This window comes from Rattus norvegicus, chromosome 5, assembly GCF_021556685.1.
Source record: "Rattus norvegicus strain SHRSP/BbbUtx chromosome 5, alternate assembly SHRSP_T2T, whole genome shotgun sequence".
In the NCBI taxonomy this organism is placed as follows: domain Eukaryota; kingdom Metazoa; phylum Chordata; class Mammalia; order Rodentia; family Muridae; genus Rattus; species Rattus norvegicus.
The window spans coordinates 135,899,323-135,926,482 of record NC_141538.1 but is presented as its reverse complement, the minus strand read 5'-3'; the positions used below and the strand labels follow the sequence as shown (position 1 = coordinate 135,926,482).

Below are 27,160 nucleotides of genomic sequence, written 5' to 3'. Positions count from 1 at the left end.
ACATACACATTTTCTAGTAATTGCAACTATGATATAACTATCAACATAGTCACTGTGCTTTTCGATGTTTGTAATGTTACACTACAGTAAGAGTATTTTCTTTTCTTTTTTTTTTTTTTTTTTTTTTTTTTTTTTGGTTCTTTTTTTCGGAGCTGGGGACCGAACCCAGGGCCTTGCGCTTCCTAGGTAAGCGCTCTACCACTGAGCTAAATCCCCAGCCCAAGAGTATTTTCATTCCAGATGATGACTGTCAATATAATAAAATGTAGCAGGCATCACACCAGTAATAGAACTTTGCTGGTAGGATTTTTATTTATTTTTAACGAAACATCTAAGATGTCTCCATCATTTATTCAGGTAATTGTAGAACCAAGAAGAGCCACTGTGCTACTGATGCTAGTTTTGGTCATATATAGATATAGATGTGTATACATACACATTTGAATTTTTGAAGACTCAAGTTCTATTTCAACTTTGGGGGAAGTTTGCCAGTTTTTGGGTTTTTGTTGTTGTTGTTGTTGTTGTTGTTTTTTCGGAGCTGGGGACCGAACCCAGGGCCTTGTGCTTGCTAGGCAAGTGCTCTACCACTGAGCTAAATCCCCAACCCCGAAGTTTGCCAGTTTTATATAGTCAGTTGGCATAGTATATAAATTAACAACCATACTGGTATTTACATATTTCTCCCCATCTGTTCAAAGTTAACATACTGAATATCTAGTCTATGAGGGTTTGATTATAAACACTAAAATAGTCTCCAGATAAAGAAAAAGGAGGAAATGTATCAAAACAACAAGTTTGCTTTTTTACACACTTAACTACCTCTAACCACTCTAAGCTTTTAAACTACTAACGCCTAGTAAGTCATCATGTGACTTTCAGAAATAGGAACCTTTACATAGTTATATTGTAATGTAATTTGCTATATTGTGATTGTCCGATTAGTGTTTTTGTAGAAGGGACTATTAGGGACCGTGGAGAATAAGTGCCGCATGACTGTGATAATGACTACCTACCAGACCAGACCAGAAAGAATGGAGCACAGAGCCCTCAAAACGAAGGAACGTCCTTTTGGTTTCACTGATTTCGCATTTCTTGCCTTCAGAAGTATGGAGACAATATTCTCCTTGGTTTCCCCCACCCCTGGTTTTTTTTTTGTGTGCGGTATTGTGTATATGTGTATTTTGCACATGTGGAGGCTCAAGGTAAATGGCAGGGATCATTCTCTGTCACTGTCACTGTTCCATTTTAATCATTGATGTGAGGTCTCAGTCAAACCCAGAGTGGCTCATATGAATAGTCTTGATAGCAGCTTGCTCTGAAGATGTCTAACCAGCATTATAGTGAATTTATCAGATCTGAACTCTGGTCCTCACAGTTAAGCATCAAGTCATTGTCTCAGCCCTTTGCTTGAATTTCTGTAGCAAACAGTCAACAGAAGCAATATTAGACTTGTACATTATCACACCAGACCTCACTTGGATGTCTAAAGGCCTCATCAGGTAATGTAACAGTCTGAAATCACTGGGTTTCGTTTTTAAATATACAGAATAATATAGGCTGGTATGGATGGAAAGCTTGACTTTTTCAGAGGTTCTTCAGATTCTGTTCAACTGTTTTCATGAGAGTGCTTTTTTGCTTCTAGGTTACTTATACTCAATTATTTCAAGTTTCCCCCTCATTTCCAATGTTCTCTTCCAGAGAAACTAGCCATATTTTCAAGCCAACTGCCCAACTTCACTTTCAAAATACTAACTTTCAGGTGAATTAAAATATATCCTTTAAAAATCTGTTACAGTCGGGCTGGAGAGATGACTCAGTGGTTAAGAGCACTGGCTGCTCTTCCAGAGGTCCTGAGTTCAATGCCCAGCAACCACATGGTGACTTACAACCTTCTATAATGGGATCCGATACATAGATGTACATGCAGATAGAACACTCATACATAAATAAGTAAGCTGTAAAAACTTTTTAAAAAAAATCTATTACAGCTAGGCATGATGGTATACATCTTTAATTTCAGCAGTTGGGAGGCAGAGTTCTGTGGATCTCTGAGTTCGTAATCATCTGGTCTACATGAGTTACAGGCCAGCCATGGCAACAAAGTGAGATTCCCTGCCACCACCTCTACCTTTGGTTATTTCACATTCGGGTTCTCTGTCCGTCCTGGAGCTCATTCTATAGACCAGGTTGGCCTTCAACTCTTAGAAATCCACCAACCTCTGCCTCCTGAGTGCTGGAATTTAAAGGTGTATATCACCACCCCTTGTGAAACTTATTAAAAAAAAAGTTTTATTAAGTTATTCTTAATAAGAATAGTTCTGTAGCATAGCTGCTTCTGGCCTAGATCTTGCTGTGTAGAGCAGGCTAGCCTCAAGTTTACGGCGATTTTCCTTTCTCTGGTCAAGTATTAAGATTAAAGTTGTGAGACACCATACCTGGCTAAAAACTGATATCTCAAGTACATTGCCCATGGTCTTCAAAAGAAAAAAATTAATTTTGTTTGATTTTTTTTTTGTTGTTTATTGAGGCACTAAGTGCGGGGTTAGTGCATGTGAGGAGGTGTTGTTTCGTGAGCTCTCTATCCCTGCTGTAATTCTTTCTCCCGACTCTAGTACTTTATGTAGCCTTAAGCATTTGTCCTCAGCTTCCTCCAGTAGATGGGACTTCAGGTATCTGCCAGCACATATAAAATGGATAAAGTATTTAGAAACATACAAACATTTCCAAACATTTTGGAGAAAGATCACTTTAATTTCTTTGAAAATGGAATTATATAACTAAATATACATTTCTAAAATTAAAAACAAAAGCCAGTGTAATACTATTAACACTTTGTTAATCCAGTAATGCTAATGAACTAAGTTAATTCAAAGAAAACAGAATTTTATTAATTAGTACATTCTTTCAAAAACAATGTGTTATGGCCCAAGAACTAGTGCACATTTAGCTGACGTTTCAGGACTCTGCTGTACTAATCATACATACCCAAATACTGAACATCTCGACATTACATTTCTGCCTTAGCCATTTAAGTCTAAAATATGCAAAACCTCAATAAAGGGGTTCTAACTGGCTAGCAGATAAAAGCGATGATGATGGCCTTCACAGTTCAGCAAAAAACGACTCCTATAATGACTATCAGGGACATGAAGCTTTTTAGAGGCCGTTTTAGATCCAAGGTAGTTAAAACTTGACAATTTTTGTCTATAAACCATTTGCACATATACAGGTTAAATCCCTGATAAAGATCTGAAATGCTTGGGACTAGAAGGGTTTGGATTTCAGAATACATCAGATTTTAGAATTTTTATGTAGCACTCATCAGCTGAATATCCCTAATTTTGAAAATCAGAAATCTATCCTTTTTTAAGATTTATTTAAGGGGGTTGGGGATTTAGCTCAGTGGTAGAGCGCTTGCCCAGCAACTGCAAGGCCCTGGGTTCGGTCTCCAGCTCCGAAAGAAAAAAAAATAAAAAGAAAAAAAATAAGATTTATTTATCTATTTTATGTATATAAGTACACTGTAGATGTCTTCAGACACATCAGATCCCATTACAGATGGTTGTGAGCCACCATGTGGTTGCTGGGAATTGAACTCAGGACCTCTGGAAGAGCAGTCAGTGCTCTTAACCACTGAGCCATCTCTCTAACCCGAAAATCAGAAATCTAAAATGATCCAATATCCAAAACCTTTTTTCTTCTTTTTTTTTTTGCATTAGATGTTCCCATTCAAAAACTTGCAGATTTCAGAATAAGGATATTCAAAACTGTACCTACAGCCATGTGTGGTGGCTCATACACTTGGCAGGCTGAAGCAGATAGAATGTTGAGAGTTCACCGTTAACCTGGGCTGTAGAAGTAAGGCTGTCTCAAAAACAAAGCAAGCAAAAACTGTAACTACAATTCAGCTTTTTCCAAACCAGGCAGTAGTAGTATAGTAAGCTATTGCATACGCTTACCCAAGGACAAGTAAACAAAGCTTGATAATCTAACAAAAGTCCCTCTTTCTAAAACTAAACAGTTGATAACTACCTAGGAAATAAAGAAACTTCTAAGTAATGATGCCTGGTGGGACCCTTATACCCATTACATACCACTTCAATAAAGAACTGTCATAATGGACTTAAAAGATGGCTCAGCAGTTGGGAGCACTGGCTGCTCTTTCAGAAGGCCCCAGCACTCACATGGCAGTTCACAACCATCATTAATGCCAGATTCCAGACAAAACTGCAGGTAAAACTCTCACACATATACTGAAAACCAACTGTCATCAAGGGGGATTAGAGAGAGGGCTCAAAAGCTAAGAGCACTTGCACCCCTTTCTAAGGACCTAATCGTTCAGTTCCCAGCACCCACATCAGGCAGCTTACAAACACCTGTAACTCCAGTTCCAGGGGATATTACTCCCTCTTCTGGCCAGAGCAGGCACCCGCGCATACATAGCCCACATATAGACACACACGTACACACACAGCCATATAAATAAAAATAAGTAAAAAACTTTCACCAAGAACCTATTAATTCCTTACCTGCATTCTCAGAATCAAAGCAAAATATTCTCTTAGACTATCAAAAGCAAGACCTATCTAGATATCTAGATATCCCAGCACTTAGGAGGCAGGAACAGACAGATCTCTCTGACTTTGAGGCCAGCCTGGTCTACATAGAAAGTTCCAAAACAGCCAGAGCTACATAGAGACCCTGTCTCAGAAAACAAAACAAAAAACCCAGATATTCACTATCTCCCTTCCTAATATTCTGCTGCCAATAAAATAATGGGGGACAGCTTCGGTGACTTCTCTGTAGGTCACGTGACATCAGGGAAATTATGTTCTGGATCAAATCATGAATTATAGAAAAATTTTAACTGTCTCATCTTTACACTATATACAGGCTATGTTTCCACTTGAATGGCACTGGAGGAATAACCAAAACACACTATTGTCTAGAAGATTCTAGCAAACAATTCTTACAATTAGGATTCTATTGAGAACTGAATAACTGTAAGGCATAAATACCGTTTGTATTGTTGCTAAGTTTTGAAAAATTGTAAGAGTACTTTATTAATTTAAGATATGTTCCATATCCATTCTCATTCAAATTTAAAAAAAATCATTCTTTACTCATCTATTCAATATATAGAATACTCAAAAGAATCAGAAGATCATATTACAAATACATGTTTCATTTGCAAATGGTCAGAACCTACATTTTCAAAATGTTCCTTGTGCTTCTGTGCCTTCGCTGTCACAATACAGCAACACCCCCTTCACAACGACTAGTGATCATATTACCAATTTCAGTCCAAGTATCTGAATGAGGGTTGTAAACTTCAACCGAGTCCAAAGTACCTGGGGCCAAGAAATCATGGCTAGAAGATCGGCCTCCAGAAACATACAGAAGACCATTGACTGCCACAACACACATGCCTGCTCTAGGCACTTTCATTGAAGCAACTTCAATCCACTTTTCCTAGTAAAATGAGAAAAGAATTAACATTAGTACTGTCATAAAAGGATAATAAAATTTCTGAGAAATTATATATTTAGACTTTACATGTTTAAATTCAAACAAAGCAATTAAGGAAATATATACAACTTCTTAAAATAAACTTTTACGTAGATATGATAAAACAGTGAATCTAGAGAAATGATAGTTAAACATAGCAACTATAAATTATGATCAGGTGATATTCTAGAAGTCTTGTAGAGGGACTGGAGAGAAGGCTCAGTGGTTAAAAGAACTCAATGGTCTTGCAGAAAACTGAGGTTCAGTCCTCAGTACCTACATGAGGGCTAACAACCATCTGTAACTCTAGTTCTACAGGACCTAACACCAACACTCTCTTCTGGACTCTGCGGGCACTGTATACATGTGGTATACAACATTCATGAAGGCAAAACACCCATACAAATAAAATAAAGAAATCTGTTTTAAAAAACATGTAGGAATCATTGAAGCCAAAATTCTGAGAACCTAAGTCTATAAAATGCAAGCAATACATTCAAAATGAAGAGATCATCATGTACCAAGGGGCAAATAGGCTTTATATTAAAAGACTTTTTAAAGATTCTTCAAAGTTTTTATTTAGGTAGCTGGAGTGATGGCTCGGCAGTTCAAAGGACTCGGTGCTTGTGGTGGTTTGAAAAAGAATAGCCCAATAAGCCGGTAAATTTGTGTCTGGTCACCAGGGAGTGGTGCTATTTGAAAGGATTAGAAGGATTAGGAAGTGTGGTCTGTGGGAGGAAATGTGTCACTAGAGGTAGACTTTGGGGTTGCAAAAGGGCATGCCAGCCCTAGGCTCCATCTCTCTCTGCCTAAAGATGAGGATGTAGCACTTGGCTACTGCTCCAGCACCTGCCTGCATGCAGTCCTGCTCTCCACCACAATAATGGACAACTCTGAAACTGTAAATAAGCCCCCAATTAAATACGCCCTTTCATAAGAGTTGCTGTGGTCATGGTGTCCCTTTACAGCAATAAAACAATGACTAAGACAGAAGCTGGTATTCGGAAGTAGGGTTTTGCTGTGATAGGTCTGCCTGACCATTCTGTTTGTTGAAAGAATATGGAAGATTTGGAACTTTGGACTGAAAAAAATCAATAGGATGCTTTAAGCCAGGCTTAATGGCCATACTAGTAGGAGTGGAAGACAGTGGTACTGAAAGAATTGTAAAGTATGATGGCCGCTGGGTCCAATAAGTTTCAGAAGGGAAGAATATATAGTGACTCAGAAACCATTCTTGTGATACATATACAGAAGAATGTAGCAGCAGAACTTGGCAATGTGATTCTAGCTTTAAAGTCAAGGATACAAGAAAAGGATTTTGGAATATCCCTCTGTGACTTCAGTCACTGAGAGCAGGCATGAGTTAGGGTCTTGGAGGACTAGAGAGGCCATTTCCTGAAGCTGTAAGGGTAAAGCCAGGATTTCTCTGGACCCCAAAATAATAGAGAATTCCAAAGTTGGAGGATTACCTGCCAAAGAGAGCTGCAGACCAGTTATGGAGCCAGCCTAAGAGAAGTCAAAAGAGCTGAAAGAAATTAGGGATTTGAAAAGCCCTTTGCATCAGAAAGAAATGTAAAATTTTGGAGTATGCAGCTGGGCAGTTGAGAAAATGCCTCCATAAGATCCAGCAGTAGAGCATTTTCTTAATTAGTGATGAGTGAGAAAGCAGGCTGAGCAAACCACAATGAGCAAACTAGTACACAGCACCTGCCAATGTCCTCTGCATCAGCTCCTGCCTCCAGGTTCCAAGGCTGTGAGTTCTTGTCCTGACTTCCTTCAGTGATGGATTCCTAACTACAATGTGGGAGCTTAAGCCAGATAAACCCTTTCCTCCCCAAGCTGCTTTTGGTCAAGGTGTTTGTTCCATCATGGCTATAGTAACCCTAACTAGAACATATATACACATATAAAAACAATAATTGAATATCTTCTAGAAATCTATTTCTTGGGCTGGAGAGATGAATCAGTGGTTAAGAACACTGATTTCGGGGCTGGGGATTTAGCTCAGTGGTAGAGCGCTTACCTAGGAAGCGCAAGGCCCTGGGTTCGGTCCCCAGCTCCGAAAAAAAGAACCCCCCCCAAAAAAAGAACACTGATTTCTCTTCCAGAGGTCCTGAGTTCAATTCCCAGCAACCACATGGTGCCCTCCAACCATCTGTAATAGGAATCTGATGCCCTCTTCTGGTGTGTCTGAAGACAGCTACAGTGTACTTACATACATAAAAATAAACAAATCTTTTTTTTAAAAAATCTATTTCTTAGTTTGTGTGTCTGTAGACATGTGTGATACAGCATGTATATGGAGGTCAAATGACTACTTCAGTTCTCCGTATGTGGACTCTGGGGTTGAAACAGAGGTTACCAGGCCTGCTCTACAAGTGCCTTTACTCACAGAGCCACTAGGCCCTTTAAGAGGTTTTTTTGTTTTGGGTTTTCAAGACAGGATTTCTCTGGGTAGTCCTGGATGTCCTGGAACTTGCTCTGTAGTCCAGGCTGGCCTCGAACTCACAGAGATCCACTTGCCTCTGCCTTCCTAGTACTGGGATAAACGTTGTGCATCAACCCCTGCCCTGTTCCTTTAAGAGATTTTTAAAGTTTTGTGCTAACAAAATCCTTCTAATTTTCCAGGAGAATAATATACTGTACAATATTCTCCAGATTTATTTCAACATGGAGACTTTATTTCTAGGACCGTCAGGTAGAGTTCATAACCTCCAGAATGTATTTGCAAGAAACAAGTATTACATTTTTATATAGCTTGAAAACAAGGAATGATTTTTCCACAGTGAAAAGTTATATTTTAAGGTTAGGTATGGGGAATACTCCTTTAATCCCAGGACTCAGGAGGCAGATGCTGACAGTGCTCTATGAGTTCAAGGCCAGCCTGATCTACAGAGTGAGTTCCAGGACAGCCAGGGCTACACAGAGAAACTTCATCTCAAAAAACCAAACCCTAAAAAAACAAACAACAAAAAAGCCCCAAAACAACAACAAAAAAACCCAAACAAACAAAACAACAAAACCCACGAACAAAAAACAAAGCGAAACAAAAATCCCCAAAGACCTATTTAATTTTGTTGGTGTGTATGTGTTTTCACATGTATGAGTTTATGTGCAGTACATATATGCAAGGGCTAAGGGAGGGGTGTTGGAACTGGGAGTTACGAACTACCTGATTTGGGTGCTGGAAACAAAATCCAGCTCCTCTGGTAGAGCAGTAAGTGATCTTAACAGATGACATATTTCTCCAGCCCCACAAGTTATTTCTTTTTTAAATAAAGGAAGCCACTTGTGGTGGTCCATGCCTTTAAACCTAGCACTTGTGAGACAGAAGCAAGAAGATCCTGGTGAGTTACCATCAGCCTTGTCTAAATAGTGAGTTCCTAGCCAGCCAATGATACATGGTGAGGCTCTGTTCAAAACAAAAAAATAGGAATGATGATGATGATGACGACGACAGTTAAGAGCACTTAGAGGATCTGGCACTCACACAGACACACATACAGACAAAACAGCAATGCACATAAATCAATCAATTGATCCAATCAATCAATCAATCAATCAATCAAATATGTAAGTAAAACGGAAAGAAGAGAGCCTGGAGAGAGATCATTAGCTAAGAGGACTTGTTGCTTCTGGAGGATCTGAGTTTAAATCTTATCCCAGCATCCATATGTGGAGGCTAATACCCACCTGTACTTCCGGAGGCTTATTATCTGACCTCTGCGGGTATCTGAACACACATTGGAGGCACACAGACATAAACATATAAATAAAAACAAACCTTTATTTCTTTTTTTTTTTTCGGAGCTGGGGACTGAACCCAGGGCCTTGAGCTTGCTAGGCAAGTGCTCTACCACTGAGCTAAATCCCCAACCCCCTTTATTTCTATTTTTAATTTAATTTATTTATTTGGTTTTTCAAGACAGGGTTTCTGTGTAGCTCTGGACGTCCTGGAACTTGCTCTGTAGACCAGACTAGTATTGAACTCACAGAGATCCACTAGTTTATGCCTCCAGAGTTCTAGAATTAAAGGTATGGGCCACCATCCCCATCCCCAGATATAAGGTTTTAGAAATGAAATAGTAGATTACATTTGAAGGCAAAAAAAAAAAATCTATAATTACAAAGAACATCACAAAACTGGCATAGTTGAAAAAAATTTACATTTAATTAAGACAAATTTGGATGCCTTAGAGTTATGTTTGCAGTTAGAGAGAGCTTTACCTTTCTCCTAAAATGTTCCCTGACAAGAATAAAGAGACCATAGGCTCACTTTGTATTGTTTCTTTAATTTCCATCAATGGGTAATACAGAACTATTGAACAGTATGAACCAAACATGACAGAAACTAAGAAAGAAACAGACAAATCCACATTTACAAATGTAAATGTTACTAAGCCTTTTCTTTCTTACTGATTTCTCAGACTGCCTTGACCTAATAGATATTAAGAACACAAAAGGGGGTTGGGGATTTAGCTCAGTGGTAGAGCATTTGCCTAGCAAGTGCAAGGCCCTGGGTTCGGTCCCCAGCTCCGAAAAAAAAGAAAAAAAAAAAAAAAGAACACAAAATACCAGCACGATACAAATTCTTTTCAGAATTTTTATGAAATGTTTATTAAAATAGGAACAATGCAAATGTGTTCTTTGATCAAAATGAATTTAATTAGAAAAAATCTTAGATGCCTGAGGCAAGAGGATGGCCAGCTAAAGGTAGGTCAGGACTACAAGAGCTCACTCAAAGGCACCCTAGGACTTGTAATAAGACCTTGTCTTTGTTTTGCTTTTGTTTTCCAAATAGGGTTTCCCTGTAGAGTACTGGCTGCCTTGGAACTCACTCTGTACATCAGGTTGGCCTTGAACTCAAAAGATCTACCTGCCTTTGTCTCACAAGTGGTTGGAGACCTGTGATACCACCACCCATCAAAGACCTTATCTTAAAATATGCACACACATAATAATAATAATTAAAAAATTTTAAGTTAAAAATATAAACAAAACTGCAGGTATATGTGCATCCCACCAGGACTGACAATTAGAATCTAATCCCTAGTACCCATATAATAGAGAGAACCAAGCCCTGCAAACTACCCTCTCATTTCCACATATATAATGTAGAGATCACACACGCACACACATACACACTCTAAATAATAAGTAGACTTAAATAAAAATTAAAAAGAAATAGAAACTAGTACTTAAAAATATGTGGAAAATCTCCATATACTAGTAAATCACATTATATATATATTTCATGTTATTGTGTGGACCCAGCGACCCACAGTGTCTCGGTGTGAATTTGACTATTTAGTTAATATTCTCAAAGCAATAAGATACTTTTAACAACCCACTGGCCCAAAAGAATTATCAGAAATTTAAAAAATATTTTAAGGTAATATTAATTAAAAGACAGGAGAACCTGGAGAGATAGCTCAGTGATTAAGAATTCTTACTGCTCTTACAGATGACCCAGGTTTGATTCCTAGCAGACTCAATTGATACCCCACAACTGCCTGTAATTGAAGTTCTAGGGGATTCACTGCCCTCTGGTCTCCATTCATGTTGTACACATAAAGTCACGAAGCCACAACATGTACACATACATAAAAACTAATAAAGTTTTAAAAACTGAAACAGAACACTATCAAATATGTAGGATGCAGAGAAAGTAGTACCTAAAGAAAATTTACAGGGCTGCAGCCTAACAGAGTCAGGACCATTTGTACACACAAGACACTAACATTTTTAACAGCTTTAAATTATGTGTATTAGTGTTGTGCCTTCTTGTGTGCGTGTGCTGCCAAAGGCAGCCAAAAGAGAATGCTGGATGCCTTGAAACTGGAGTTACAGACAGTCGTGAGCTGCATGTAGGTAGGTACTGGAAATTGAACCTGGGTTATCTCCTGCAAAAGCAGCCATTGATTTTAGTCATTAAACAATCTCTCCACCCTACACCAAAACTTAAAAGAACATTATAGCTATAAATGATAAGAAAATGAAGATTTATAATCTGACATCTCAGTTAATAATTTAACAAATTAGAAAAGGGCATAAAGGGGTTGGGGATTTAGCTCAGTGGTAGAGCGCTTGCCTAGCAAACGCAAGGCCCTGGGTTCGGTCCCCAGCTCCGAAAAAAAGAAAAGAAAAAAAAAAAAAAAAGGGTAAAAAACCAAAATACACAAGCAAGAAAAAAAAAATAGAAAATGGACAGCAATTAACAGAAATAAAAAAAATGACATGTAAAGTTTATTCTTTAAAAAAGATAAAATTGATAATCAAAATAATGAGTGAAAGAGAACAACACATCACTACAGATCTAACAGGTATTATAAGAAAATAAGGCACTAAACATTTGAAATCGTCCAACCTACCTCTTCAAAGGAGTATTTTTCTACAGTATGAAGGGCGTCTTGTGTCTCATTCCACCCTCCAATAGCATAAATGCAGTCATTGAGTGCTGCCACCCCAAGATATGCTCTTCTGGTTCCCATAGGAGGAAGTGGAGACCAGCGCTTGGAAAGTGGATCATAAACCTCAAAGGAACGGAGCTCTAGTCCCTCATTGCTGATTCCTCCAACTGCATAAATTAAACCTGAAAAATGGCAGATTTGTGCTCAGTTTCTATTGAACAGGTACAGGCCAACCATGGTGACACAAGCCTCTGATCCAGTACACAGGAGGCAGAAGCCGTCAGACCAGCCTGGTCAACATAGTGAGTTCCAGGACAACAGCAGGAGCTACAGAGTGAGACCCTGTGTTAAAAAAAATTAAACAAACAAACAAACAAACTGTTTTTGTACTTTCTCTCTACTTAGGTGTTGATGTGAGAAAATGACACTAAAGGAAGACACATCAAATACTTTATGAAAACAGCTACTCTATCTAGATTTTTTTCCTGTTCTTTAAAAAAACACTATTTGTGTGTGCATCTGTAGATCTATAAAAGTAGGATGGTATAAAACCAATATGAACACTTACTGGTGACTACAGTTTCAACAAAGAATGACAGGTTGGTTCCACATGCTGTATAAAGGATGTTGAGTTCAGATGACAATTTTCAGGAGTCTGTTATTAATGCCCACCATCAAGTTGGCAGGCCTGGCAGCAGGCAAATTTACCCACCAAAATATTTCTTTTTTTTTTTCTTTTTTCTTTTTTTCCAGAGCTGGGGACCGAACCCAGGGCCTTGCACTTGCTAGGCAAACACTCTACCACTGAGCTAAATCCCCAACCCCCACCATTTCTTTAGCACCTGTCTGAAGTTTCTTTACTTTTGGGGTGTGTGTATGTGTGTGTGTGTGTGTGTGTGTGTGTGTGTGTGTGTGTGTGTGTGTGTGTGTTTTAGATAGGATCTTTCAACTAGCTAGCTTTCAGGCTAGCTTTCAACTCATAGAGATCCATCTGCCTCTGCCTACCAAGTGCTGGAATTAAAGGTGTGCATCACCATACCCTGTAACTATCTTTGCTACTTTGTGAGTTTTTCTTTTTTTTTAACCAGTTATTCCCCTTCCCTTCCTGGTTTCTCCTCCTATTACAAGGTAGGAGAGAAAGAAGGATAGACAGATAGAGATCCCCGAATCTAATTTCTTTCTTCTTGTTTTGTTTTTTTGAGCATGACTACTAACAAACTACAGCCAACCCCCTCAGTGACCAACAGTCACCCATCCCCCATGAGGGTTCTAACATTTTTATACCCTCTGAAACGTTCCCAGAATTACAAATATTTTAAGACCAAAGAAACTCTGCACTGGCAAAACCACACCTCTGCTGAAGCACAAGGCAAATCATAGTTGCTGCTGTGGACAGGCCACAGCAGTCCCACATCCCACACCTGGATTAAAATGAAAACAAAGGGCTGGAGAGATGGCTCAGCAGTTAAGAGCACTGACTGCTCTTCCAGAGGTCCTGAGTTCAATTCCCAGCAACCACATGGTGGCTCACAACCATGTGTAATGGAATCCAATGCCCTCTTCTGGTGTGTCTGAAGGCAGATATAGTGTACATATACATAAACATATATATAATCTTTAAAAAATGAAAACATTCTGACAATATTTTTATGGATTTTTAAAAAGAATTATTTATTTTATGTCTGGAAGTACACTGTACAGTCACTGTCTTCAGACACACCAGAAAATGGCATCAGCTTCCATTACAGATGGTTGTGAGCCACCATGTGATTGCTGGGAATTGAACTCAAGACCACTGGAAAAGCAATCAGTGCTCTTAACCACTGACCATCTCTCCATATTTCTGTGTTTTTTAAAAGAAATCCAAATTTCAGAATTCTCACTATAATATCTGGCTCCCATCTGAAGGTTTTTTTTGTTTGTTTGTTTTTTGTTTTTGTTTTTGTTTTTTCCGGAGCTGAGGACCGAACCCAGGGCCTTGCGTTTGCTAGGCAAGTGCTCTACCACTGAGCTAAATCCTCAACCCCCCATCTGAAGTTTTCAACATTAGAAAAAAATTATTCTGACACTACAGAAACAAAATGTCAATAATACAAGAGGTAAAAGCTAGAATTTCTATATTATTAACACTACTTTTTCAATAACAGACCTAAAATATATTTTGAAAACAGGGCCTCAAGTAGTTCATTAACTTACATCTATTTGCTTTGCATATCATATGCACATGTGTGCACACCACAGGCCTGTGTGGAAGTCAGTGAACAATTTGCAGGAGGTGGTTCTCTCTTACCATGTGGGTTTCAGGAATTAAACTCAGTCACACTTGATAGAAGCTCATTTACCTTTTGTCCACCTCTCAAATTGTTTTTATAAACAGATTTTTACGCGCGCACACACACACACACACACACACACACACACACACACACACACACACACACATCTTGCTAGGGATACACAGAGAAACCTTGTCTCAAAAGGATGCAGCACCGTGCCCTGTTCCCCCAAATTATTTAACTTGACTTCTATATCTTCAAAATTATTATACTAATCAAGGCCAATTCTAAGCAAAACCACACATAAGTGTACATACACAGCAAAATGATAACTACTGTATTGCTGGTAACTGAACAGAAAAAAACATTTTATAAATACCTTGCATTTCACAGCACCCAAAGTAGTAGCGTGACACTGCCATGTTGCCAACAACTTCCCATTTATTTTCATCAGGATCAAATCGTTCAATGGTGTCACCAATCTCAGCTCCAACCCACCCACCTGTAACAAAATGGAAAATAATAATTTCTGAGACGAGGGAATCTTCCTTATGATAAAGACTTTAGAAACCACCTCGTCCATCTTATAGATGACTCCACAAGGACCAGAGGTGACCTAAGCTGACATGAAAAGTCAGACTGTAAAGTTCGGATTTATTCATCATAGAGTAAAAAAAACAGAAAACTTTAGCACATTGTAGGGGAAATACAATTTTCCAAAAACTTTTTTATTTTTAATTTTTGGAATAGTTTCACTATATAACCCTGGCTTTTATGGAACTCAGAGCTTTGCATGCATCTGCTTCTGAAAGCTGGGATTAAAGATATGTACTAACAGTCAGATGGTGGTGGGACATGCCTGTTACGAAAGCTTTTTTTTTTTTTTTAAGATTTATTTATTTATTTATTGTGTATGAGCACACTGTAGCTGTCTTCAGACACACCAGATCCCATTACAGATGGTTGTGAACCACCATGTGGTTGCTGGGAATTGAACTCAGGACCTCTGGAAGAGCAGTTGGTGCTCTTAACCACTGACGACCTGTCCAGCCCTGAGTTTTGTTTTGTTTTTTAAAAACCCAGTTATGTGAATACATTTTTGTTTTAATCCCAGGTGTGGGATAAAAGGCTGCTTCATAGCAGGTGATTACGATTTGCCTCATTTACTAGCAGGGGCGTGATTTTTGTCAGCTGCAGATAAGTTTAATTCTGGAGACTCTGGAGGAGATATAAGGAGAGAGCTCCAAGAGGGCCCGGAGTGGCTACTGCTTCCCCTGCTGATTCCTCTCCCCTCCCTCCCTGCCAGTCCCTCCTGCAGGTCCCTGCTGTCCCTGCTGCTGTGTTTGCTATTGCTGGACTGCTGGAGATTCTGATGATGAAGATTGGACTTGCCCCAGGACCCCAGTGCTCCTAATCAGCAGAAGTCGCCTATAGAGGTCTATGTTCTCTTTTCCCTCTAATCTTCTCCTGCACAGTGTTGGAAGGTTGGAAGGGAAGTAGAGGTATAAGAACCCAATAAAATAATAAAACAAATCTGCCAACAGATACCTTTAATCCCAGTACTCAGGAGGCAAAGGCAGGCAGACCTCTGAGTTTAAGGCCAGCCAGGTCTACAGAGTGAGTTCCAGGAAAGTCACGGATACACAGAGAAACCCTGTCTAGAAAAACAACAACAAAAAGCACTAATATACCTGACCACAAGACTCTTTCTTTTTTTATTCATTCCTTTTTTTTTAAAGACAACATATTATGTAGCCCTCGCTGTCCTAGACCTCATCATGTAGATCAGAATGACTTTGAGCTCAGAGATGATCTGCTTCTACCTCCCATACGCTCCTTGTAAACTAGTTTTTTTTTTTTTTTGGTTCTATTTTTCGGAGCTGGGGACCGAACCCAGGGCCTTGCGCTTCCTAGGTAAGCGCTCTACCACTGAGCTAAATCCCCAGCCCCTGTAAACTAGTTTTTAACATGACTTTAGTAGCTTCAAAACAGTAAATACTTACCAAGGCCAATCCTAAGCCAAACTACAGTATACTACTTATTTAGGATGAATTTAAGGACTTTCCATTCCCAAGTATCATTTTCTAAATACTCTCCAGGTGTGTGTGTTTTTCTTTGGACATAGTAGCACTGTGTAGTCCTAGATTCCCTGAAGCTCACTATGAAGACCAGGTTGGCCTTGAACTCAGGTCTGCTTGCCTCTGCCTCCCGTGCAGTTATTTTTGTTGTCTTTTCAGCTGGATTACTGTTCTTTTATTATTTCTTTCTTTTTGAGATTATAATTACATCACTCCTTCCCTTGTTTTCCTCCTTTTAAGCTCTCCCACATACTCTTTTGTCTTTAAATTCATGACCTCTTTTTTCATTAATTCATTAATTATTTTACATACAGACATGTATATCCTATATATTCCTAAATACATAAGAACAACCTGTTCAATCTATATGCCACTTGTATGTATTTTTACAGGGCTGACCTTTTGGTACTACATAAGTTGTCGGTGTGCTCTTCCCTGGGGAAGGCTACTTCTCCACTCTTGTCATTGCTTGGTTGTCTATGGGCTTTCCTCCCTCCATGTTCAGCTCATGTTTAGGCAGTCATTTGGGAAGACTTCTGAGGTATCTTCTGATGTTCCCTAAAGGCAGTCTTATAACACTGACCTACACACTTTCCACCCCCTCCCTTGCAATGATCCCTCAGTCTTAGGTGATGGTTTTGTATGTTTCTCCTCCTCTTCTTTCTTCTTTTTCCTTTCTTCTTTCTTGAGACACGATTTCTCTGTGTGTAACCCTGACCTCAAATTCACAGATTCACCTGCCTCTGCCTCTTGATTGCTGGGATGAAAGGCGTGTGCCGCCACCACCCGACAGGTGTCTTATATTTTGAAAGGATTTTATAGAACTCACTGTTTTAGGGTTACTTACAGTAATCTTCCAGAGCGCTGGCCCATTCTCCAATTTTTGAATTTAAAAACTTTCCTTCATTCCTATATCCCAGCCAAACCTAGTCTAGTGTTTCTCACTAGAAACACTGGACTACAAATCAAGACTCTGTCTCAAAACAAAACCACTTGGTTTTTTGGTTTTGTTTTAAAAACAAGGTTTCACTTTTGCAGCCCCTTCCAGGCCTGGAACTTACTACGTAAATCAGGTTGGCCTTGAAATCCCAGATTCCTGCCTCTTTCGGCCCAAGATCTGGATGCAAATTTCTTACGTCAATAAGGAATGTCTCTAAAATCTGTAGGATCCCAAGAATTTAATCTCAGTTGTTTGTTCTTGGTTTTTTTTTTTTTTTCTTTTTTTCGGAGCTGGGGACCGAACCCAGGTCCTTGCGCTTGCTAGGCAAGTGCTCTACCGCTGAGCTAAATCCCCAACCCCTCAGTTGTTTGTTCTTAAATCAAACAGCATAATTACCCAAAGCATAGATTGCCCCGTAGCACACACACACTCCCAATCCACAGCGGGGGTGATTCATTGAAGCAACAGTTGTCCATTGTTTAGTAACTGGATCATAACACTCAGTACAGTCAAAGATCATCGAATCCTTTTCTCCTGATTTAAAAAAGACATCAAGCTTAGTGAGGCTTACATAACAGAACTATAACACGATACTCGGCAACACTGGCATTCTCTGTTTTCAGAAATCAACCATTATGACTAATTTTAAAATACACATTAAAAGTCTTTGCCTAGAACGAAATTTTTTTTTTTTTTGGTTCTTTTTTTCGGAGCTGGGGACCGAACCCAGGGCCTTGCGCTTCCTAGGTACGAAATATTTTTAATTCAAAGCACTGTCACTTATTAGAGACCATTTACAGAACAAAGGCACATGACCTTTTTAAAAAAAAATATTTATTTTATGTATTCATATACACATTATTTTATGTATTCGTGTACACTGTAGCTGTCAGACACATCAGAAGAGGGCATCAGATCCCATTACAGATGGTTGTGAGCCATCATGTGGTTGCTGGGAATTGAACTCAGGACCTCTGGAAGAGCAGTCAGTGCTCTTAACTGCTGAGCATCTCTCCAGCCCCCGCATATGACTTTTTATAAATTTTTTTTTTTGGTTCTTTTTTTTTTTTTTTTTTTCGGAGCTGGGGACCGAACCCAGGGCCTTGCGCTCCCTAGGTAAGCGCTCTACCACTGAGCTAAATCCCCAGCCCCTTATAAATTTTTTTTTAAGATTTTATTTTATTGTATATGAGTACACTGTAGCTGTCTTCAGACACACCAGAAGAGGGCATCAGATCCCATTACAGATGGTTGTGAGCCACCATGTGGTTGCTGGGATTTGAACTGAGGACCTCAGGAAGAGCAGTCAGTGCCCTTAACTGCTGAGTCATCTCTCCAGCCCCCGCATATGACTTTTTAATTACTCTAATTCTACCACCTAAACAATTCATGTAAATTTTGAAGAAACAATTTGCAGTTTTACACTCCCCATTTTATTTTAGGTAGTAATTCTAGTTTATGGCCTGGTACAATTTGAATTTTAATATAATTAAAATCCATATGAAGCAACAAGCAGAAAATTTGAAAAATTAATTCTTTTTTTTTTTCCTTTTTTTTCGGAGCTGGGAACCAAACCCAGGGCCTCAAGCGCTCTACCACTGAGCTAAATCCCCAACCCCTGAGAAATTAATTCTTAAAATAGAATTGTGATTAAAAGACTGGAGTGGGCAGGGAAAAGCTCTTTTCTTTTTTTTTTTTCCGGTTCTTTTTTTCGGAGCTGGGGACCGAACCCAGGGCCTTGCGCTTCCTAGGCAAGCGCTCTACCACTGAGCTAAATCCCCAACCCCGGGAAAGATCTTTTCATCAATGGTTTAAGCCCTGGAATGTCTACACTCCAGTAAATAACCCAAAGCTATGTGCATTCGAACAACTGATTACACTCACCAACTCACACACACCAAAAAGTAAGTGAACTGGTTGAGGAAAAGGGGTTCAGCATCCATCCATAAAGTCCTAGGTTCAATCCCCAGTAACACACTCATCATCATCTAAGCAGATTTGCAAGTGACAGCTGATTTGCTGAGACAGTGGCGCACGCTGCTGCACTGCTTCATTCCTGGCACACCGGAAGCAGAGGTGAGGGGACCTCATGTCAGCCTGGTCTATATATGAGATTTTGTCTCAAAATAAAACTCTTCAAGAAGTTTAAAATTCTGACTTAAAGAACATATGGAAAGATAAAGGTGCATAATGCTCAGGAATGAAAGCGTCGGCGTGGAGACTGGAGAGACTGCCTGGTAGGTGAGAACACGCGTGTTTTTACGGAGGACCAGGGTTTGGTTCCCAGCACTAACAGGATTGCTCTAGGTCTACTGGACTCACCCTTTTCTCCTCCTCATGCATTGTGCACATATATACACATAAGGATATACATACAGTAAAACAAAGCTCTTAAAAAACTCAATGTTAACTCTGAGAGGGAGAAAACCTTAAGCAGGGAGAAGAAAAAAAGCATGAGGGCCAATGGGATATACGTGAAATAAAGGCAGAATGGAGGATGAAGGAGATCAACAAGAAAGAGACCGAGGAGACAGATGCCATAACGAAACACATGACTGTGCCAACCTAAAAGTATCAATGTGAAAAAACCAATGTAAAGATAATTGTGTCGGGGCTGGGGATTTGGCTCAATGGTAGAGCGCTTGCCTAGCAAGCACAAGGCCCTGGGTTCGGTCCCCCGCTCTAAAAAAAAAAAAAAAAAAAAAAAGAAAACGGAAATATGCCCTGAATATGTTATAATTTACATTTTATGATTCACAGTGATATATATCAATTTAAATAAAAATATGTGGACACTGTGGAAAAATTGATGTATAAATGTGGTGGTTTGAATAGGAATGGCTCCCATAGGCTTAAATATTTAAATGATTTGTCATTAAGGGGTGGCAGCAGGGATTAGGAGGAAGTGTGTCAGTGTGTCACTGGGGGGTTGGGGGGGGCAGACCCAGTGTCTCTCACTTCCTGGTGCCTGTGGATCCTGATGTAGAACTCTTAGCTCCTCTGGCACCATGTCTGCCTGTTTGTTGCCATGCTGATAATGGGCTAAATCTCTGACAACGTAAGCGAACTCCAATTAAATGCTTTCCTTTGTAAGAGTTGCCGTGGTCATGGTGTCTCTTCACAGCAATAGAACACTAGCTAGGACAAAGTACAACCAAGAGTAGTCAGACCCTAACAGAAAAGAATAATGAGAGAAAAACAGCCCTGTCAGATATTAAATCTGTTTTGTTTTTTGGGGGGGAGGTGGGGCTAGGGGTGAGAAGGCATATATTCATAAAGATCAGAGGAGAGCTTGCAGGAATTGGTTCTCTCCTTCAACAATGTGGGTCACACAGTACCTCAATTAGAATTTCTCTTGCTATGATGGCCATGGCCATCATGACCATAAGCAACTTGGGGAAGAAAGGGTTTGATTGATCTTACGCTTTGCACCCTGAGGGAAGTGAGGACAGGAATTCAAGGCAGGAGCTGATGCAGAGGCCACAGAGGAATGTTGCTTACTGGCTTGCTACTCATGGTTTGCTCAGCCTACTTTCTTATAACACTTAGGATCACACCTGCCCAGGGGTGGCACTACCCACAATGGGATGGGTCCTTCCACATCAACCATCAAATAAAAAAATGCCCTACAAGCTTGTCTGAAAGCCAACACAATGGAGGCATTTTCTCGGTTAAGAGCCGTTCTTCCTCTATGACTTTATCTTGTGTCTAGTTGACTAAACATTAGCCAGCACAGGGAACTTGGTCCTCAGGCTTGGCAGCAATCATTCTTATCTGCTGAGTCATTTTTCTTGCCCTAAACTAAGATTTTTTTTTTTTAATAGAGCCAAAGTAATTAAGACAGGGGCAGACTGGGGCTGGAGAGATGGCGCAGTACGTAAGAACATTGTCTGATCTTCCGAAGGACCTAGGTAAAATTCCTTGCACCTGCATGTCGGTTCTCAATTGTCTGTGACTTCAGTTCCAGGGGATCTGACACCCTTACACCAATACATGTAAAAGTTATTTTAAAAAAAATAGGGACAGATGAAAAACTAAAGGAACATGACATTCCAGGATATGTCAAAGTTACACAGATCAATGGGGAAAAGAGTCCTTTATGCTAGTTATGATAACTGGTTATACATGAAGGGGACAAAAAGTCCTTCCCTATGGCATACTATCCATACAAACTAAACTCCAAGTCCATTATGTACACAAATGTAATAACAAAGTTTTATTTAAAAAAAAAATAAAGGTATAAGGTCATGAGTTTTGAGTAAGAAAGAATTTCTTAAGTTACCTCATAAAAAATAATAGGTATGACTACATTAAAACTGAAAATACTTGTTCATCAGAAAGATGTCATAAAAAGAAAGAAAGATACGGGGTAGAAGTGTTGGGATATAGCTCTGTTGATAGAATGTTCACCCAGCACACATTAAGCACTGGCTTGGTCCCTGCCACCATATAACACACCCATAACCCCAGCATTTGGAAAGCAGAGGCAAGAACAACGTTCAGGGTCACCCTCAGGTACAAAAGAGTCCTGTCTATAAAGAAGTGAAGCAGTAGAGGATTCGCTCCATCAATAAAAGCCTAGAGTCCCAAATAGATGAAGAATTCATCTGACGGATTAGAATTAGCACAGCAGGTTTAAGACTACATATCCTGATGTGCGTGATGGCTCATGCTTTGAATCCCAGCACCTGGGAGGCAGCAGCAGGTGGGTTTGAGGCCAGCTTGGTCTCCAAAGTGAGTTGCAGGATGGCCAGGGTAGTTTGAGAGAAATCCTGTCTCACAACAACAACAACAAACGACAGAACAAAACAAAGACTACCTATCCTTAGCTACTTGCAAAGTTGATCCCTGGCTGGAATCGGGAAATATGGTGGATAAACAATGATATAAAAATGTCCCAAAGTACCTCATGAAGCCGAAAAGCTTCTGTAAGCCAAGGGTGTAATCAATTGGCACCTACAGGAAAAATTGGCAACCTACAGGTTTCGGAAAAAAAACCTTCCCTAACCCCATATCTGATAGAGGGCTAATATCCAAAATATTTAAAGAACTGAAGACGCTAACCTCCAAAAAAACCAAACCACCCAATCAAAAAATGGGATATAGAGCTAAACAGAGAATTCATAACAGAGGAATCTCGAATGGCCGAGAAACACTTAAAGAAATGTTAAAAGTCCTTAGTGATCAGGGAAATGCAAATCAAAACAATCCTGAGATTCTAGATCAAAAACTCAGCACATGTTGTCGAAGATGTGGAGAAAGAGGAACACTCCTCCACTGCTAATGGGATTGCAAACTGGTACAATCACTCTGGAAATCAATCTCTAGAGGTTCCTTAGAAAATTGGAAATAGATCTACCTTAAGGCCCAGCTATACCACTCTTGGGCATAACCCAAAAGATGCTCCAACATATAACAAAGATACATGTTCCACTATGTTCATAGCAGCATTATCTATGATAGCCAGAAGCTGGAAAGAACCCAGCTGTCCCACAATGTATACAGAAAATGTGGTTCATTTACACAATGGAATACTATTTAGTTATTAAGAATGAGGACATCGTGTTTTGTACGTAAATGGATGGAACTAGAAATTATCATCCTGAGTGAAGTAACTCAGACCCCAAAAGACATGCATAGTATGTACTCTCTAGTAAGTGGATATTAGCCAAAAAAGTACAGAATACCTAGATACAACCCACAGGACTCAAGAAGGTTAATAAACTGAAGGCCCAAGTGAGGATGCTTCAATCCTGCTTGGGAGAGAGAAGAAAACAATCACAGAAGGCAGAGGGAGGGAGGGATCTGGTGGGAGAGGGGGCAGGAAGGAGAAAAGGGGAACTTGATCAGGTATGAGGGGTGGGGAATAGAGAGAAGCCCTGAGGGCCAGCAGAATGAATGAAAAAATAAAACAGGGGTCAGGGGGTAGGGGAGTGAGGGAGAGGGACCTTAGATGAAATGCCCAACATTTGGGGAGAGGGAACTTGTAGAGTCCACCTCCAATAGAAAGAGCATCAAGTGGAGGGATGGAGTTGCCATCCCACAGTCAAAACTCTTACCCAGAAGTGTTCCTATCTTAAGAACTGCAGGGATAAAAATGGAGGAGAGACTGAAGGAAAGGTCACCCAGTGACCAGCCCAACTTGGGATCTATCTCAAGGGGAGGCTCCAAGGCCTGACACTATTACTGATGCTATGGTGTGCTTGCAGACAGGAGCCTAGCATGGCTGCCCTTTGAAAGGCCCAACAAGCAGCTGAGACAGATGCAGATACTTATACCCAACCAATGGACTGAAGTCGGGGACCCCTGTGGTTGAATTGGGGAAAGGCTGGAAGAAGCTGAGGTGGAGGGCGACCCCATAGGAAGACCAGCAGTCTCAACAAATCTTGACCTCAGTGATTTCTCAGACACTGAGCAAACCACACACAAGCTGGTCCAAGGCCTCCAATAAACATACAGCAGAAAACTGCCTGTTCTGGCCTCAGTGGGAGAAGACTTGCCTAATCCTCAAGAGACTTGAGGCCCCAGGGAATGGGGAGAACACATCCTCTTGGAGACAGGAGGAATGGGATGGGGAACTGTGGAAGGGCAGACCAGCAGGGGGGGCAATGACTTGACTGTAAAAAAAAATAAATAAATGTCCCAAAGTAATGAGTGGCTTGCTGTTCCTGAACTGTTTATATAAGCTGAACACATGATTTCCTTCCTAGGCCCTGAAATCCAGTTTACTTATTCTTTGTTTTGAAGCAGGGTGTTGAGGTACATTGGAAGGTGCATCTCTGTATTTTCAATTGTTAACTCTGTACTAGTAGAGAGCTAAATGCTGGTAGGATCTTGCTATTGTTACTTCTATGCCCCATCCCAGGTCTCATATTTTTTTTTCTTTCCTTTTTTCAGAGCTCAGGACCGAACCCAGGGCCTTGCGCTTTCTAGGCAAGCGCTCTACCACTGAGCTAAATCCCCAACCCCCCCAGGCCTCATATTTTGTAAATGTTAATTTCTTCCTCATTAGCCAAGGGCAATCTAAAATTTTATGTGTTGTCTGTAATAAAGAGCTGATGGCCAATGGGCACAAAGTGGAGGTGGAACTTCTAAGAGAGAGAGGGAGGCTGGGAGAAGAAATGAGATGTGGGAGCTTCCTCATGGTGTAGGTGAGGGAGGCTTCCATACTGCCCAAATAGTACAAGTGCCCTCGTCTGTTGGCATATCCCTTGACACAAAATAGAGAATCCTAGCAAACTAGTGGAACCTCAGAGTAGGCCTGGAATAGGGTGGTAGCTGTGTCCCTGTCTTTACATAAGTCCTCTTGGGTCCTGGCAACCTGACACCTCCACAAAGTACCAGTGGGATGATTGGCTACCACAGAGCATCTATCGCTTCCTCATTGGTCCACTGCTGGATAGAAAGGCTTGCTGCTGTGCAGTGTAGTAGATCTGCACCTCCATACTGGTCTCCAGTCTGTTTTCCAGGGCTCTTGACTTCACCACCCTCACCCACTCCTCCATCCCAGATCCAACACCATGGCACACTTATGGATATATACACACAAATAAATAATAAAGAATGCATAAAAAAGATTCTCAAACATGAGTCTGATTATGGGAACAAATTTACTATTCTTCAATAAAACTGTAGCCACCACTAAAACTATAGCCACCACTAAATGTTTAAATTGGTTTTATGCCATTTTTCTTTTAAAGCTGGGAAAATTGAAGCAATTAAACTAAAATAAGGGTATCTTTTTCTAAGAAAAAAGGAAAAAAGATGGTGAAGTTAAATACAGTGAAGGGTAAAATGATAGTGATATTTTCTTGAAAAAGAAAAACATCATGTGGAACATGGATACATAATGAAAATGGATTTTTCTTTTTCTTGGTTTTTGTTTTTGTTGTTGTTATTTTTGTTTCTGTTTTTTGAAACAGGGGTTTAATTGTGTAGCCCTGGCTGTCCTGGAACTGACTCTGTAGACCAGGCTGACCTCGAACTCACAAAGACCTGCCTACCTCTGCCTCCAGTCCTAGGATAAAAGGCATTCACCTCTAGACCTGGCCCTGACTTCTTTTTGTACTATTTTTTAACGTTTTATTTTTATTTTGTGTAGTGTATTTTGTCTCCATGAGCACTATACTACATGTATACAGTGTCTGCAGAGCCAGAATACGGTGGGTGTCGGATCCTCTGGAACTACAATTACAGGAGGCTGTTAGCCACCCTGGATGTTGAGAACAAAACCTGGGTCTCCTGGAAGGGCAACCAGTTCTCGTAACTGCTGAGCCATCTCTCTGGCCTCTCTTTCTTTTTTGAGATAGGTCTTATGTAACCCTGGCTGGCCTCAAACTACTCGTGCTGCTGAGAAGGACTTTGAACTTCTGACCTCCTGCCTCCACTTCTTGAGTGTTGTGATTACAGCCAAGTACTACCACTGTGATTTATGCAATGCTGAGAAGTGAGCCCAGGGTTTCCTGCACGTTAAACAAGCCCCTGGCCAATTGATCTACATCTTCAGCCCCCAAACTAGATTTCCCTTCAACAGTAGACAAGGAGCCATTCTGGAGTTAAGAATAGGACAATAACATTATCAGATTCAAAATGTAAGAGCAGATCTTAGAGATGAAGACAGGAACATCGAGCCTGAGGTACTGTAATGTTGAGGGAGCTGTATCTATATAAATACTGTCCGACTGGCTACAGGTGTGAGAGAAAGACAACTGGAGGATGACTGAGGTTTGAGGGGATCTTCAACTCATTGGTAGTGAGCTCACATACATGAGGTTCTAGGATCAACCACTCAGTACTGAAGGAACAAAAAAGATGTCCAAAGCTTTGTTCTGACCCACTAGGTAAATCATTGCTACAATCCAGCATATGGAAAATCACAGACGGAAAATACAGATTTTGGTGTAGACAAGCTAATTGTGAAGTACATATTTGCATATAGTTTAAGTTCAAAGAGATGGTTATTTTCTTTTATAAATAAATATTTTTTTATTAAAAACACCTAGGGGAGAGGGGAGGAAACAAAGAGTGAAGATAATCAAAGCACATTTCATAGTTACGAGGTGGGGAGCGGGGGACATATACCAACAGTGTAGCCAAGTAGACTAATGAGAGAAATGAGATAGTTTATTATTACCTCCAATAGCATAGACCATTCCTCCTAAAACTGCAACTCCAAGACCGCACCGAGCCTGATGAAGTGAGGACACAGTGGTCCAGTACTGGCTAAAGGTATCGAAACGCTCTACACAGCTGAGGGCTCTGCTGTCACTCCAACGCCCCCCCTGCAGCCGCGTGTATCCACCTAAACACAGAAAGGAAAAAACACAGCAACCCACTTACTGCTAAATACAGAAATGGAAGTAGGGAAGAAAATCTAGGTCTCTGCATCTAAACATTTATATAGCTTAGACTGTCACCTCTATAAAAAGAGTATATAGGGGTTGGGGATTTAGCTCAGTGGTAGAGCGCTTGCCTAGGAAGCGCAAGGCCCTGGGTTCGGTCCCCAGCTCCGAAAAAAAGAACCAAAAAAAAAAAAAAGAGTATATAAAATAGATCACTCTCAATTATGCCAAGTCCTGGGAAACTATGGCTTCTATGCAATGGGATGTTAACCTCCCTGTTTAACCACATGATCTCATTTATAATAGAAGGCAATAACAAATATATGCCTATGTCATGTCCTCTAACTAATTATAAAGTTTCACTATGACTTTTATATGTCTCAGTTAAAAACAGTGTGTAGAGATGGCTCAATGTTTAAGTGTATGCACTATTGCAAAAGACTGGGAATGACCTGTAATTCCAGGGGTCTGATGCCCTCTTCTGGAGTTTGCAGGCAACTGTACTCACACATTCATGTTTCCACTCAGAGATACACATTCATATAAGCACATAATTAAAAATGAAAAAAGAAAAGCATATCTAAAAAAAAAAAAGTGGGTTGAGGGC

At 40.1% G+C, this 27,160-nt stretch overlaps 1 protein-coding gene and 1 long non-coding RNA gene across 18 annotated transcripts in view; one reads left to right on the top strand and one right to left on the bottom strand.

Moving 5' to 3' along the window:
- Positions 1-27,160, top strand: part of LOC148005993 (uncharacterized) — a 1,435,680-nt gene that overhangs the window by 989,949 nt on the left and 418,571 nt on the right. The gene's annotated exons all lie outside the window — the stretch shown is intronic.
- Ipp (intracisternal A particle-promoted polypeptide) overlaps positions 2,495-27,160 on the bottom strand; it is a 38,590-nt gene continuing 13,924 nt past the window's right edge. For 2 of the 17 annotated variants that reach the window (XM_087548250.1, XM_087548251.1), the window contains exons 5-11: positions 26,346-26,513; positions 17,609-17,746; positions 14,574-14,696; positions 11,880-12,100; positions 5,352-5,472; positions 3,778-3,864; positions 2,495-2,673 (exon numbers count right to left, since the gene is read on the bottom strand). In XM_087548250.1, coding sequence (XP_087404376.1) covers positions 3,794-3,864; positions 5,352-5,472; positions 11,880-12,100; positions 14,574-14,696; positions 17,609-17,746; positions 26,346-26,513 — 842 coding nt within the window. In that variant the 3' untranslated portion in view covers positions 2,495-2,673; positions 3,778-3,793. 17 annotated transcript variants of the gene reach the window in all.